We start from the raw sequence: 15,851 nt of genomic DNA on the forward strand, positions 1-15,851 counted from the left end.
CAGTGTTCGCCATGAGTTGTTTTGATATCACCAAGGGTCTATGTGATCAAATTAATAGTATGGTTGGCAGATTTTTTTGGGCAAGTCAAGACAAGGAAAATAAGATTCACTGGTTGAGTTGGGATAAGCTCACCATGGCAAAAGAGAAAGGGGGTCTTGGGTATAAGGACCTCTATACTTTCAACCTAGCTATGTTAGCCAAGCAAGCGTGGAGGTTACTTACAAACCCAGATTCCTTGTGTGCGCGTGTGATGAAAGCTCGCTATTTCCCTGTTTGTTCAATCTTTGAGGCTCAAGCACAAAGTGGAATTTCGTATGCATGGCGAAGCATCCTGAAAGGCATAGAAGTACTAAGGCAGGGGGTCATTAAACGGGTTGGTAATGGTGAAACAATAAACATCTGGCACGATCCTTGGTTACCTCGACCCTGGAGTCGTCGGCCGATCACAGCCCGTGGACAGCGAGTTGTCAACAAAGTGAGTGAGCTGATGGATCCTGCTGCTGGTACTTGGGACGAGGCCCTAGTGAAGGACATTTTCTGTGCACATGATGCACAGTTGATTTTGTCTATTCCGATTTTTGAAGATACTGTAGATGATTGGGCCTGGCATTTCGATGAGAAGGGTCTGTTCAGCGTTAAATCGGCGTACCACTTACAGAGACAACTCCTTGAAGTTCAGCTTGGACAGGTGGAGAGCTCGGATCAGTCTTCTGGTTTTCAGTGGAAGCAGATTTGGCAAGCAGAGTGTACCCCAAATATTAAGCAGTTTCTTTGGCGTATTGCTCATAATAGTCTGCCTTTTCGACTGAATTTACAACGCCGTGGGATGGATATTGATCCAGTTTGTCCATCTTGTAACCGACTGAATGAAGACGGATGCCACCTATTTTTGCGGTGCAAAGCAGCGAAAGAAATCTGGCGAAGCTTTGGGATGGAGGAAATTAGAAATGATCTGATTCAATGTAACGGACCACAGGAGATGATCAGTCATGTTTTGCAACTCACACGAAGTCAGAAGTTGTTGGTTTTGGCCTTGCTTTGGTGGCGTTGGAAGGATAGAAACAAGGTGGTTGCAGGGGAGAAGCCTAATACTAAAATCAGTCTCATTCATCTGATTAGAAATACTGCCCATGATTTTGATCAGTTCTGTACAAAAGAGCAAATGAAACAACCAAAGCCTCATCAGGTTTGGACTACTCCATTAGGGGATGAGCTTAAGCTGAATACTGATGGCAGCTTCTGTCAGGAAAATCATACAGGAGGATGGGGTTTCGTTGTCCGAAATTCGGATGGTTTTGCGATGGGTGCAGGTGCTGGGTCTCTTTTTTATGTATACGATACCCTGCACGCAGAGGCTGCTGCATGCCTGGCCGGTTTACAATGGGCGCAATCCTGGAGTATTGGTACGATCCAAGTGGAGACGGACTCTCAAAAACTTGTTGATGCCATCAAGACAAATGTTCATGATCTGTCAGTTAGTGGTCATCTCTTCAGAGAGATTAAGTTTTTAGCTCGTTTAAATTTCTCTAGCTTTTCTATTAAGTACTGCCCAAGGGCTTGTAATAAAGTTGCGGACGCTCTGGCGACGTATGGTGCAAAACTTGGACATCAATCCCCAGCTGTATGGCCGGATGATGTACCTGAGTTTGTACGAGTTTTAGTGGACAGCGATCGTGCTGTTTCCACATGTTAATGGAAGTCTGGTTTCCATCTAAAAAAAATCCTATGTGACAGTGTAAGGGAAGGCTGACGTCATCCCATTGTACATGGCCTTATGATGCCTAAGCCAACTCCCCGTCAGGGTCGGTTCGACCGCAAAAGCCCAACGAAAGCATTCAAACAGAGTACCCGCCACCATTGCCGTTCCCCTGATCCTATGGCGACCACGCCGCCGAAGCAGAACCCTAATTCAGGTGACCCGAGCGAGGCCGTTAACTCTGCTGCTGCCTCAGCTCCGGCGGCGCCCGTTCGCATATGGACCTCCCTCTTCGCCGGCCCGCCTCCGAGCAAGGATACCAGACTCCTCGCCGCCGTTTCCGACCACCATCGACGCCTCTTCCGGGGCCGCCGCAGCCGACTCCCTACTCTCCCACTACCCATCTACCGTCCCCCGATTCAGTAAGTATTTGATAGATTAGTTACGTGGCAGTTCTTCTGTGGTAATTCAAAGTTACTTTTATATGACTATACATGTTTTGCAGGGATACCGATGAGATGGCGATAGCTCGTGCCATCTTAGAAGATATTGTGCACCACACTCTGTCTAGTTTGCATACTATTCAGGAAACCTTACTCTATTGGCAGTCGAGAGCTGAGGTACCGAGTTAACCAATGATTTTTTTTTAAACTAGTACATACAGGAGTTTATCTTAATTTTTTCGCCTGGGCTGTTTTTCTCCAGGAAACAAGATTACAGAGAATGTATTTTATGGCATGTCAAAGAGGTCCCAGAGCCTTTGTTGAAGCAGCATGCGGAATGCTGTCTAGACTCAGGAGCAATACGAGTCCTTTCCCGTACCTTTTAAACTCTGCGAATTGTATGCTGACTACAAAACGTGCTCGCCTGAAAAGCATGAAACGCTGCTTGGCAGCTTTTCTTGCTGAGGTTTGTATATATCTGATGCGTCTTTTTTTTAATATAACAAAGCAACATTTATGATACAATTTTGATATTCTGCTTATGTCAGGTAGAGAGTCAACCTTGTAGTTGCTCTCTTCCAAATAAAACTCTTTTCTACTGTAGTGTAGTGAGATTCGTATGTCCAAACCCATGCTTATTCATCTCTGGAAAAATATTGCTTTTCATAAATGAATAGATATTATATACGCAAACTTAACTATTGTTTGCCTTCTCTATAGGTTTATTCAGAAGTTAGTGAACACATGGAAGGGTCACCTGAAAGTTCCGATAAATCGCTGCATACACTATTCATTCTTTTGAACAGGGCCTTCCCCAAACTGGAGGCATCACTTAGAAATGCTAGTGAGGTATGTAGTGTTTACCTTTCATGTATTTGGATGTTATAGGTAAACACATTTTCCACTTTTATATGTAATAATAATGTAATTAGTATGTTCAATAAATAATGATATGAATTTTTTCAGGGGGAAGCCGCATTATTTACACATGATGGAAACTCATCTGAACTTCTCTTTGAAAGATTGCCTGAAGTTGATGTTGAGAGTTCACAGTGGACAGAGGCCTTATCAACGGATGCTATAGGTTTGATCTACCAAAATCTAAAGAAACTAGATAGTTTTGTTTCCTCTCAGGTAACCAAGCCTCCTTTCACAGTGACACATATGATACTTCTACTTAATTCTCAGCCTCTCAGTGCAGTGATCCTTTGTAGTTACGGGGTAAACACAGACGACAGGATGGCCGGGCAGTGACAGTTCTTTAAAAGGGAGAAATGAGACTAGAAAGCAGAACAAACTTTTTTGCTCTTTATTTTCTCAATCAAATCAGGATAAACCCCTCTATTTTATGGGGATGCAATCTCTAGTAGATAGAAATAAGTAGCTAGGAAACAGATAGGTAGGCAGCTAATTCAAAACAATCTTAGCATGGGGATTGTAGCTACTGGTGCACACTCTAAGATTCTAGATTAACGTTACCTGTGTGCTCGAAGGGGTAGTAGGGGGTCAGTTTATAATAACCTGGGTTCTGACGCATGTTCGAGATTTTGTTTTGCATTTTTGTGCTTCTTGTATAAAATGTTTGTATGTATATGCTGGTCCACAAATATTATTCAACGCACACATGCTTTCTTATTATGAAGCGTGGTAGGATTATGGATTTTTTAAACCTCCCACGCCTGAGATATCAATTATAACATGTTCAAACTCAATTTTGAATCTCTCTGCATCTAACAAGTGTATGTTGCTTTGAATTCTACTATATAAAGCAATATGTTGCTTAATTTATCTGAAGTAACTTTTTCTGCAATGATAGTTTTCAGGCCTACAAAAACCAAGCAATTTGACTGTATACTGGATACCCTACACATGTGGGGCAATTGGCCTCTCTGCATGTTCTGTATGGCTTTTACGCCATAGCAACTTAATGGGAAGTTCTGATATGAACAATTGGACTCAGTGTGGGAAGGAGTTGGTCGCTAGATTTCGGGATAAGCATGTTGAGAAACCAGTAAGATATTTTCTCTCTCTATGTCCTTCATTGTTTAGTATGCACCCGCTTTATCATAATGTTCTAAATACTGTTTATTTAGTTTCTATGCGGAACTAACAGATATTAGCAAGCATTGCTAAAAACATGTCTATATTTAGTTCTTTAAATTGGAGATCAGTTGTATTATAGTACTCACATCATGATTATTTAGTTCTCTTCTGAATATCATCAGATTATTCCCCTTAAAGAGCTCTTCCAGACATTCAAACGAACAGATGAACTTGCAATGGAGCAAGAGATCCAACAAACTGACAGATCATTGCGCAGGTTATTCCCCAATGCTGCCACTCTAATGTGTCAAAATCATTGTACATATGTTTTTTCTTGCACCCAATGCATGCATTTTTGTTACAAAAAATAATACAAAGTGTTTCGCATGCCTACCCAGATAAGTATAGAATAAATCATACAATATATGATTTCACTAATGTTCCCAAGCACAAGTATCAGTTTGATTTAGGGCTTGTTATAGAGCATGTTAGGATAGCATGGATCACAAGAGCGCCACATGGATAGCACCCCTGTCCCCTGCCTCATGGGAAGGGAGGACTAAAAGAAATCAGAGACTAGGATTAGATTAATCTATTCACCAAAAAAGGGTATAATCAGACCTCTTTATATAGATGCTATGGACTCCTAAAGATAGAGATGAGTCCCTAAAGATAACAACTAATAAAAATATACTAACTCATGATACAGATCCATGATTTTGGCTGTCTCGCTTAGTTCTTCCATGGGTCACCTTGTATATGCTTATTAGTCGACTGCTGCCCGAAGACTCCATCTATCTCTTGGCTCATGCTAGATGCAGTTTACTCATAAATTTAGTTTTTTCTAAAGCAATTAAATTTAACCAGTTGCATTGCTTATGATGAGTTTTTTTTAGAAAAATAGGAATTTAATTGTGTATCCTAAAAGACTATGGAATAAACGCATTCCTGCAACTGTGTAGTTATGTTTACACTTGTCACACTGGTTAACCAACATTTACTAGTAGAAGGTACGTGCATAGCACGTGGTGTCTTGTGATCAGGCGGCAAAAAAAAAATATTACGATACATATCCCTACAAAAAAACGTGCCAAGGTTTTCTATGTCTGTAGCTGATGATTACTTCACAAAACAGCCACGAAAGATCTTGAGCAAAAATATCTCATCACCGGGTGGAGACGTGCAGGCCCATGGGTTCACGATAGCTCCAGAAGGATAAGGATAACGTCGGCCTCTTTTTGGTGTGTGTTCGTATGGAGCGAATCCAGGAAATCTCAAGTATAGAATAGCTTCAGTTTGCTATTGATAAACAGTAGTGATTCATTCTATGGAACAAATCGATGGCTAATAAGTGCTTCTACATCACGGTGGGTAGTTAACCCAAGTTCAAAAACTGGTGTACTATAGTAGTAAAGATAACTAACTTTTCAATAATGTTGGCATATGAAATTTTGGGCTGAATCTAGTTTTGGAAGCCTTACCTGTTTAGATCATTTTGTACGATTGAACAGTTGACAGCGCCTGATGTTCATTATTAAGGAATAATCTAACAGTTTGTTGGTCCTGGGATTTAAATGTTTTTATTATCTATTCCTGTCCTGCTATTATTGGTATCTGTTAATATTCTTTTGTTCGAATGATGTAATTTAGTTTAATTCGCATTTTTTAACATGCAGAACTTTATTTGCAGTTATGTTCTGAAATGCATTAGAATATCATAAATCATAATATTTTGCATTGTGTAACCCTGCTTGTTAAATGTTGGATTTTTAGGATGTTGTTTGCCTTTTGTGAAAAAAATTCACTTGAAAAGCTGCCCCAAGATGTATCAACACAAGTGCTGGTGGGGACTGCCACGAAGAGGTAAGACTGTTTGAACTTTAACTGTACATATTGTTGTGGTGTTCCTTTTCAGTTTCTGCTGCCTTTTAGAACTAAATAATTTTTGGCACTCGGGCAAAACTTGAAAATTCATGTTTTGAGGGGGCATAAACAAACCATCTGAGGTAGTTAGTTCAAGTGATGGCATAAACAAGCCATCTGAGGCAGAACTAGAAAATTCATGTTTCACTGGCAGAGGAGTTGGGTCCCATGGTGTTTGGTGGCAGAGATCTGGTAGTGTCCATGACGCTAGTGCAGAGGCAGAACGGAGAAGAGGGAGGGAGGGGAGGAAGGGAAACGTTGTGATCCCTAAAAGGAGTTTGATCTGCATTTCCGCATATTGGGATGTTGGCGGCTACTCAACATCAAGTAATAGCCAGCTGAGATAGTGTTAAAGTGAAGGAAGAAAAGAGGGATGGGAAGAAGCACACTGCTGGGCACTCGATAAACTTATTTAGATAGTTCTTTGTTGAGATATAGCGCACCATTTCCCAACAGCCTGAGCATTTGGGTAAATGTAAATTGGTCGGTGCATGCAATTTAATATGGTATCTGAGCTTAGAGATCTCAAGTTTAAGTCCTAGCCAACACAACATAAATAGAAGTTTATTTGTGGTGTGCTTCTATGCCATGTGTACTGTCTAGCCATGAGGCAACTGTTGAAGTAAGCTTAGCTTTTGGGTTAACTGGTCAGTGCATGCAATTCAATACTATTCTTTAAAACCCAAATTGACGATTTACAAAAAATGGCTACACGATACTCTCTGTGGTATTTGCTAGAACACATTTTTCTTATGGGGAACTTGTCTTTTGCAAATTGCCACAATTTTAAAGTGAGTCATAGGCTCATAGCAAAGATACAAAAACAGTGTGTTCAAGCCAATGCCACAAAGGAAAAGTTTCGTGTGGCCAGTTTTCTCTTCTTTTCACGATCCAAGTGATGAGCGAACAGGACGATTGATTGTTTCTTTGGCCATTGAACAATATATGGGGATTAATGCAGATATGTGGAGGAATCAATTCATCCAATTCAAAATGAGTTCAGTGAAGGATTAGCAAATGTCATGCTTCTGAAGGTATCTCACCTTTTTATATTTACGGTTCAAATATTTGAAGTAAACTTGCATTCTTCCATCTTTAATGTTGGACACTTCAGATCCACGAGATGAACCTTAAACTCCTTCTTCAAAGGTAAGTGTACTATTATTGCCTGACAATATGGCTTAAATTACGTACAGGTACTTTCTGGCTTGCCTAAGTTTCGACAATACTAATTGGATCGTTCTATATAGGTCAAGACTCTTACATAAGCAGCTTGGGAGATATGTTGCTACTCTTGCATCTCTACCAGCATATGGTCTCTCTCTTCTGCTACTCCGTTTAGGGCGAGCATTATTGGCTATGGATGTATGTATATGGACTTCTGTCATTATCTTCTTGATTGCGCTATCACATGTGGGGCATCTTTGACAAGAAATTTGCATGTGTCTATGACCTTGATGCTCTTTAACCTATTTGCGTATAATTTTTTTTGCAATCTGTGTTGTGGAAAAGTGTGTGTAAAAAAGTAAATAAAATAGATTGTAGGTGTAATTAAGTTAAATATGACTATTAAATATAACTAACTACTGTGGTAACTACTAAAAAATAAAAATAGGACCGAAGAGGCAGGATTGCACGGCATGAGCGGAAACTACTTCTCATTGGAATAGACCAAATGCTTATGAAGTCTCGGAAATGCATGGTCAATGGAATGGTAATTTTATCCAGATCTTGAACTGGTCTACTCTGGCCTGTTTATTTACTGTTCTCAAGATTTATTAGATTCATTCAGCCTCCTGTTTGTGTTTACTACTACTCGCTGAATATGAACATTGAGTTTCTGGTTGGTATTTGTATTTGACATGCACAAATCTTGTCATTTCACCAAATATGAGATGACCAGAATCACCCTTTCATAGATTGGACACCTCACCCCGAATATCTGAAATAAAATGTTATATTAACGAGAGAATTGTTTCCAAAATTGAATTAAAGAGGAGTATAAGAATATAGTATTCTGCGATGATAGCGATTTTTCCTGAATTTCTTACTTACCGCAGGAGAAAGAGGCAAGCTGTAATTTCGGGTTGATACTGTACAATCTGGATAGTTTATACAAAGGTGTTGAGTCGGATGCCAGACGAACAGGGGAATGGTCAAGGTGAGTCCGATTTCAAAATTTCTTCCTTTTTTCTTTCTTGATATAACTGTCGATTAACCTACATGTGAACCAAATCTGTTTTGTGTTGCAGCGTGAGAGAAGATATAGTTGTACTGACAAAGCCTCATCTGGGAATGGAAGACCAGCTGTTTGCTCTTTCACGTCTGCAGGACATGTATGCCTGCATATTCCAGTCCCCGTGCCCAGGATCTGCTTACCACCAACTGCAGCTACTCAGATCAGAGAGCGACGATATTCAAACTTGAAGCAAATCTAAGCCATCCAATCTGAAATGAGCACTCTGGGCTGATAGCTACAGTGACACTGCTGCATACGAAATCATGGAACTACTAATATTTTATGCTGCTGTACAAATGCCGCAATACTTGTCTACATATACTGTTTAGGCCACGGTGATCTGTACTAATGTGTAGATCATTTCGAGGCAGAAGCTAAAGCATGTGAAGAAGGATAAGATTGGCCTCCCAATGGAGCGGAAAACCAATGATAGTTGAGTTTCCTTTTACGGAACCTCGTCAGAATTAGGTGGAGAGTTCCAGCATTGCATTATAAGAAGAGAAAAAATAGTCTATTTAATAAGGGAAACCGGACCCGAGGAACACAGTTAATTAAGGGAAACCAACCAAAACCCCACACAACACATACGAATACGAATCAAGGCACGTTGTCCGATTAGTCGAGTTAGATTGTTCGGTCTTAATTGATGCAATCGGAGAGAAGAACTTAGATAGATCACCGCTTGCTTATCTCATTGCAGATATTGGAGATTTAGTTTCTAGGAATACACGAACTCAGAAACTTGTTGAGCTATGTTATTCAAAATGGCAAATTCCTTTATTCATGTCCGATACTGGAGATAGCAATTTCGGGGTTGAAGATAATACAAACTGTCGCTGCAAATTGCGATTAATTAAGGCAAGCAAATAGATGGTGCACGTGACTCTGGCTAGTAAGCTTGGATGGGTGGATCACTTGCCGATCATGGCAAGCAGCGCGTCTCTGTAATGGCCGTGGGTGTTCTTGGCGACGGCGTCCACGAGCTTGGCCCCGTGCTGCTTCAGGTAAGCCTCCTTGATCTCCTCCATGTCGGCGTCGGATCGGGACACGACGACCCTGGTGAGCGCCGCCTTGGCCTGCTTGTCGGCGCCGTCCTTGAACGCCTCGACGATCAGGTCGGCGAAGTACTTGGCCGGCGAGTCGAGGCACCTCACGGCCTCCCGCATGCACGGCGCCTCGCCGCCGAACTCCTCCTCGAGCGGCATGCCGCTGATCTTCTCGTAGATCCTGAAGGTGGCCCGGAGCTGCGGCTTGCTCCTGGTGGCGAGCACCCGCACCACCAGCTCGCTCTGCGGCTTGGCGCCGCCGGCCGCGGCGAGCGCGGTGGCCTCCTCCTTGGCGAGGTCCTCGCTGACGCGCGGGCCCTCGTAGCGGTACGCGGCGACGAGGCCGACGAGGAGGTGGGTCTCCTTGTCCTTGAGGCGGTACGCGACGTCCTCCTCGAGGGAGCGGTGGTAGAGCGCGTGGTAGGCGCGGCGGGCGCCGAGGAGCTCGTCGGCGGTGCGTGTGCAGGCGAGCTCGACGAGGACGGCGGCCGGGTGGTGCTTCTTGTGCAGCGCGCGGTGCGCCCAGCGCGCATCGCGCTCCCAGGGGTGCATCGCCCACAGCACCATGAGGTTCTTGAACCGGGAGAACTCCGTCTTGAGGTGCTTCACGTACTCGTCCGAGCACCGCTCGATGGTGACGTTGCTGCCGCCGGCCGCCGAGGGGGTGAAGAAGCCCGGGAAGCCCTGCCGGAACTGCGACCGCTTCTCCGGCTGCTTCCTCCATCGGCCCAGTGCCGACACCAGCGCCGTCTCCTCCACGCCCAGTCCGCCCAGACCTGCATGCAGGAGCAATCGATCGGTCAAGAAGAGACGTCGACCAGAACCAGTTAACTAATTACCGAGAATGTAGTTTCGTGTACCTGAGAAGGCCTTGGTGAGTTCCTGGTGCTCGTCGGCCATGGTGGCCTCCTTGACGACGACGCTAGTCTGCTCCCTCCTCGGTGGCCTCGAGCGCAAGGGCGGCGCCGGTGGAGCTGCGGTGCTGCTGTTGCTGCTCGCCTGTGCTGCGACTGCGAGAAACTGCTGCATCGGGGTGGCCTTTATATACGCTAGATCGCGCACCCAGGCGAGTCACCAAGGCATGGACCAAATGCTTGTTAATTTATACAAGCACTACCAGTACTATACTGCCTTCTCCATCCTTTGTAACATCTCACGCACGTCAATTACAAACTTAATTTTTTCGATCGGTTACTGTGGAGCTCAATACACGGACAAGACATGTAACGCTGCAGAAAGTTAATGGCCATGCGACCATGCCGTTTCATGGCATCGAATTCGCGCTGGCTTTTGTCGTAAAAAACAGATAAAATGGTCGGGGAGAGGCCAGCCTGGCTAGCTCGATCGCCATTGCCATGGATGGAGGTGGAGCCATTCGTGTTGCACGTTTCCTTGTCCAGTAAGCAATGGCGACTGGACAGATAGGTGTGGCCACGATGAATTTAAGTACTCCAACGACCAAGCTAAATAAATTGGTAACACGTGGATTTGCCGTTGGGAAAGCAATAATCTCGCAATGTGATCTGTTCAGATGCCACCTAATGAACTGCGACTTGTTGATGAACGAAGAACATTAAGAAAATGGAGTATGTCTCACACGACTTATTACGGGGTTAATTATTGGTTTGCCACTACATCTCACATAACACTCAGTTTTGTCACTAGAGCAGAATGGTGCTCAGTTTTGCCCGCTTCCGGCGCAGCTGCTCTGTCGAGACCAAACGGTCAGGCTTCAAACGTTTCTGTCTCGTGCCGTTACTGAAAGTGGGGCCGAATCTTACAGGTAGGACCGCACAATGACAAATTGGGTGAACACCGAACTACCCCTGCTCCCGCCACACAGCCACACACCGTTCCGCTGCTCCCGCCACCACCCGCACCCCTGTCGGCACCATCTCCGCCGCTGCGCGGCCATCCCGCGTGGACACCTGCTCCACCGCCACCGCCTCCAGCAGCACCTGCACCCACCATCTTGCGACGTAGTCGCTCGTTCCGCCACTGGGCCCCTCTACTGCTCAACGAAATGGCTAGTGGAGGCGACGACCTTGGCGAGGCAGGCGTCGGGCCGGAGACCCGCCACATCCACGACTAGGTTCCCGAGGGGTAAGCCTTGTTCCAATTGAGCTTTCTTGTGACACGCAACAGTCAATTTGACATGGAGTGCTCATTGCGTTTGATTTTGCTTTTGGTGTGCTCATTGCCTCTCTGTTTTTGGTTGGTTGGGATGGAATTGCGGTTTGCTTTCTTGGTGAACATTAGAAGGGAGCGATTCATAGTGGATGCAAAGGATCAAAAGAAATTCCAATGAGGGTTTGATTATCGGTTGCCAATGGATTGTAATTTGAGTTTTAGACAATTTGGGGAGGTAATTTGCGGCCCATATCCTTGGGGTTTGCATGATGAAGTGAAATTCAAATATTACGATGGGGGAAGTGATTGGGTGAAAGTTAGTAATGATGAAGACCTCGCTACCATGTTTGCTAAGCATTAGGAGAAAGAGCAATTTCATGTGAGGCTGCAAAATGGTGTGGTTGTGCCGGCAGTTGGACCTTCTCGGACAGATTCATGTCGTCGTAATGGAAGCTCTAGCCAGAACAATTCAGTTAGGGGAGCTTCAGTTAGTGCACAGCGACGTGGTGGCTCGTCAAACATGGGCACCGGCAGTAGGGTCCCAAGAGAAGTGGAGCCTGAATACATCGATGATGAAGAGTTGCTATATTCTGATGTTGTGCAGAATTTATGACGGCCATGTCGGGCTGAAAATCGAGATGAGTGTGACAATGAGGCTTTTGTGATTGATGATGAGGAGGTTGAGGACGAAGACCTTCCAGCTATTGAATGGGACCCTGAAAACCCTCAGATGGAAGAAGATGCCATCTTTGCATCCATGAGTGAGTGTAGAAATGCACTTGTGACATACTGCATCAAGGCAGAGCGTACATTTGAAGTTGACAAGAGCGACAGAGTATGTTACAGAGTGCACTATCCGACTGAAGATTGTCCATGGAGGATGCACGCGTCTAAAATGTGAAATAGCACGAATGTTCAAGTCAAAGTGAACCCTTTTAGGCACACATGCCTGGAATCAACCCTGAGGAAGGAAACAATCACTAGAACCAAGTCAAGATGGGTTGCTAAAGAAGTAAAACGGTGGGTGACAGAAGACCATCAAGTGGGTACAAAGGAGTTGCAGAAGAAGCTCAAAGAAAAGTTCAAGATAGAGGTACCATACAAATTGTGACTCCATCTTCTTCTCTGGGAAACATATGCACTGCCTCCCGTACAACAAGTGAAGACGCTGGTGAAGAAAGTGGTGCGGCGCAGGTTCTGCGGCAGGTGGTGCGGCCAAGATGTGTTCTCGTCAAGCTCGTCATGTTTTCTTAGCTTTACATTTTTATTTTTTTCTATGTGGTTCCGTGTCGAGTCGTGTCAAATTGTGTCACTCAACTTATCTATCTAGGGTACCTATCTATCTATCTAGGGTACCCATCTATCTATCTAAGTTATTTCCGTGTAACGGTGGAACTAAGCATCTTATGTATCGACTTTATCTAAGTTATTTTGCGTGATGATCTGGCTACCAATATTTGCATCTCATATATCTTAGTTTTCTATGATTTCGATGTAATATATGGGTGTATGAATCATGAAATCACAAACATGGATCAAAGTATGAACTTTGATGTAATATAAGTAGGGTACCCATATAAGTATGAAACAAAAAATCACAAACAGGCAATGCTTGAAATCAGAAAAATGCACCCTTTTCCCCCCGCAAAAACTATGATTTCGATGTAATATATAAAGGATGTATGAATCATGAAATCACAAACATGGATCAAAGTAAGAACTTTGATGTAATATAAGTAGGGTAGCCATATAAGTATGAAACAAAAAATCACAAACACGCAATGCTTGAAATCAGAAAAATGCACCCTTTTCCCCGCAAAAAAAGAAAGATGCACCCTTTTTTGTTTGATCATTTTTCCAACCTAAACCACAAACACGTAATGCTTGAAATAACAAAGACTCGACCCTTTTTTTGGTTAAGCAGCGTGCATAAACACAAAGTACAAACATATGCGTCCTTACGCCATAAACCAAGTCACGAACTAGAATTAACTATAGCTAGATTTCTTCCTTTTGCTTTTCAATATCTTTCCATCCACTCCACTGGTTACCAGAGCAATCCTTCACGCTACCAAACTAAGCGGTCTTGGGTTCGAGTCCCAGCCGCACCCCTTTTTGTTTGTTCATTTTTCACCCTTTTTTTAAAGACCCTTCTCATCTGCCCAAAGCCAAACCTTTGCCACTAGCGAATTTTCATCAGATTTATTTATTTCAAGCTTGCAAATTCTTGCCAAATTCAAGGTTACAAGTTCATACAATTTTAAGCTTACAAATTCATGACAAAGTCATGACAAAGTCATGCCTTTCCATACAATGTCAATATTAAACCTAGTGCGATGACAATACCACCTACAAATGCACAAATGTAATTGCAAATTTTTTATTGATCTTCGAGCTCTCTAATCTTCTGATTCATCCTCCTTAGTTCAAAAGCTACCTCTCTGTCAATGCGTGCTCCGCCCTCCGTCTCTTCTGCACTAGCTATCGCGGCGACCCGTGTCGTTTTTGGCAAGAAGGGCAACCATTCTTCGTGCTCATCTAGCAGCTGATTCATCAACGTCTGGACCAAAACATCGACCCAAACGAAGAATCATTTTATCTGTAAGCACACCAAACAGATCAACCACATTAAGCACAAAATATCCACAAAATACTGAAATTTCCCCTGTTCTTACCCCTTTCTCGCTGCTGCACACGTAGAACGGACAATTGCAGTTCTTCGATGTGCGTGAAATCCTCCGATCAACGGTCGCCCGGCACCGCGGACAGAGGAGTATCGGCATCTCCATGCGCACTGGAAGAGAGGTGGCGCGGAGCTGGAAAAAGACATGGAAAAGGGAGGTGGCGCGGGATCTGAACCGTGAGGTGCTTGTAGCACACGGCTGCGCCCTCCGCAGCTCCCGCCGTCGGCGGCGTTCCCCGTCAACAAGGCCCTCTCAGTTGCCCGTGTCGCACCTCTGCGTGTGGCCGCCTCCAACCCCGTCGATTTCTGCTCACCGCTGCGAGCTCCGCCGCGCATTCAGGCGATTTAAAATGGAAGAGCTCCAACGGTTGCCTTCTGGGTCCCACGTGAAACGGCCAGCAACGGTCCTCTTTTCAAACGCGTCTCTGCTTGGTCCCACCTGAAACAGCCGAGTCAAGGACGTTGACCTGAATGAAACGGTAAACTCACGGAACGAGTTGTGGCAAAACTGAGCACCATTCAGATCTAGTGGCAAAACTAAGTGTCGCGAGGGTTGTAGTGGCAAGCCAATAATTAACCCTATTATGAATGCATTAGAGGTTTGTTTGACTGGACACATACGGCGATGCAAGGTCGGATTCAAGCACTCAGCGGGCCGATGAAATAAGCCAGACATGGAGTTGACACCTGCTCAGGGAAGGGGGGGGGGGGCTGCGCGTGCGCCCCCCTATGCTCATGATTTTCCTTTGAACACAAGCCATAGCAGCTCCTTATTTATGTGATTTTAGTTAGATCTGCCCCCTTTATACTAAGATTGTTCCCTTATACTTCATTCCTGAGCACCTGCTATGAACTGTATATCGAATTTCAGAAAATTCTGATGAGAATCCACTCAATTACTTACAGTACGTACGTCCAGATCGACCCTGCGGTTGGTGGAATCAAAATATGTTCTTTACCACGTGTGGATGCTGCTGGCTATGCATGGTTGGCCTGCCACGTACTTACCACCCAAAGTAATTATATGTTAAATAGTAAAAGATGGCTTTTCGAAAAGAAAAGACATGTAAAGATACATGTGCATAAAGACATGCTGCAGTATGTGCGATCTATCGTTTGCGCCGGATGTAATTTTTTTACTTACCTTATTAATTGCTTCTTGAGTAAATTTGAAACCGCAGCCTTAATGTTTTCTCAACATAAGAGAAATAGAGGAGATGAAGAATCTAAAACTGCAAACCGCAACTGAAAAATGTAATTTTTTTTAGGATAGCCATGTTGCATACCGTGCTTCTAAGTTTTCACAAAATGGAAGACATGAAGCATCTTATTTTTACGTGTAATTGTGCGAGAGATATGTGGGAAGCCCTTGGACTAAAGGAAACAATACAAGAGGCAATTGTGGTGGACAGATCAGGATCTACGATCTTAGAAGAAATCCTTCGACATAATTTTCGTAAACCTCCAGTTCTAGGGTCCCTTGGCTTGAAGGAGACAATTGTTGTGGCAGCATGGTATATCTGGTGGCAAAGGAGACAGTACTGCAAGGGCGAACATGTTGTTTCGCCATCAAGGCAGCGTTCTCTATTCTCGGTTTGGCCTTGAATTATGGTGGAGCTGAATCAGGAGCGGAGCCACGAGTTGTTG

At 44.1% G+C, this 15,851-nt stretch overlaps 2 protein-coding genes across 2 annotated transcripts; one reads left to right on the forward strand and one right to left on the reverse strand.

Moving 5' to 3' along the window:
• Positions 1–1,877: 1,877 nt before the first annotated feature.
• LOC124695634 (protein DGS1, mitochondrial-like) lies at positions 1,878–8,533 on the forward strand. Its single transcript, XM_047228460.1, has 12 exons — positions 1,878–2,119; positions 2,203–2,317; positions 2,403–2,606; positions 2,861–2,989; positions 3,107–3,274; positions 3,957–4,151; positions 4,366–4,460; positions 5,957–6,046; positions 7,068–7,140; positions 7,722–7,820; positions 8,167–8,267; positions 8,359–8,533. The coding sequence occupies exons 1-12, from the start codon at positions 1,878–1,880 to the stop codon at positions 8,531–8,533; spliced, it is 1,686 nt and encodes a 561-aa protein (XP_047084416.1).
• Positions 8,534–9,126: 593 nt separating this feature from the next.
• LOC124698378 (annexin D4-like) lies at positions 9,127–10,538 on the reverse strand. The gene is made up of 2 exons (XM_047230860.1): positions 10,252–10,538; positions 9,127–10,167 (listed from the first exon to the last, which is right to left on the reverse strand). Exons 1-2 carry the CDS (start codon positions 10,418–10,420, stop codon positions 9,257–9,259), a joined length of 1,080 nt encoding a protein of 359 aa, XP_047086816.1. The 5' UTR covers positions 10,421–10,538; the 3' UTR covers positions 9,127–9,256.
• Positions 10,539–15,851: the final 5,313 nt, after the last annotated feature.

The sequence above is a fragment of the Lolium rigidum genome, chromosome 3 (assembly GCF_022539505.1).
Source record: "Lolium rigidum isolate FL_2022 chromosome 3, APGP_CSIRO_Lrig_0.1, whole genome shotgun sequence".
Lineage (NCBI taxonomy): Eukaryota > Viridiplantae > Streptophyta > Magnoliopsida > Poales > Poaceae > Lolium > Lolium rigidum.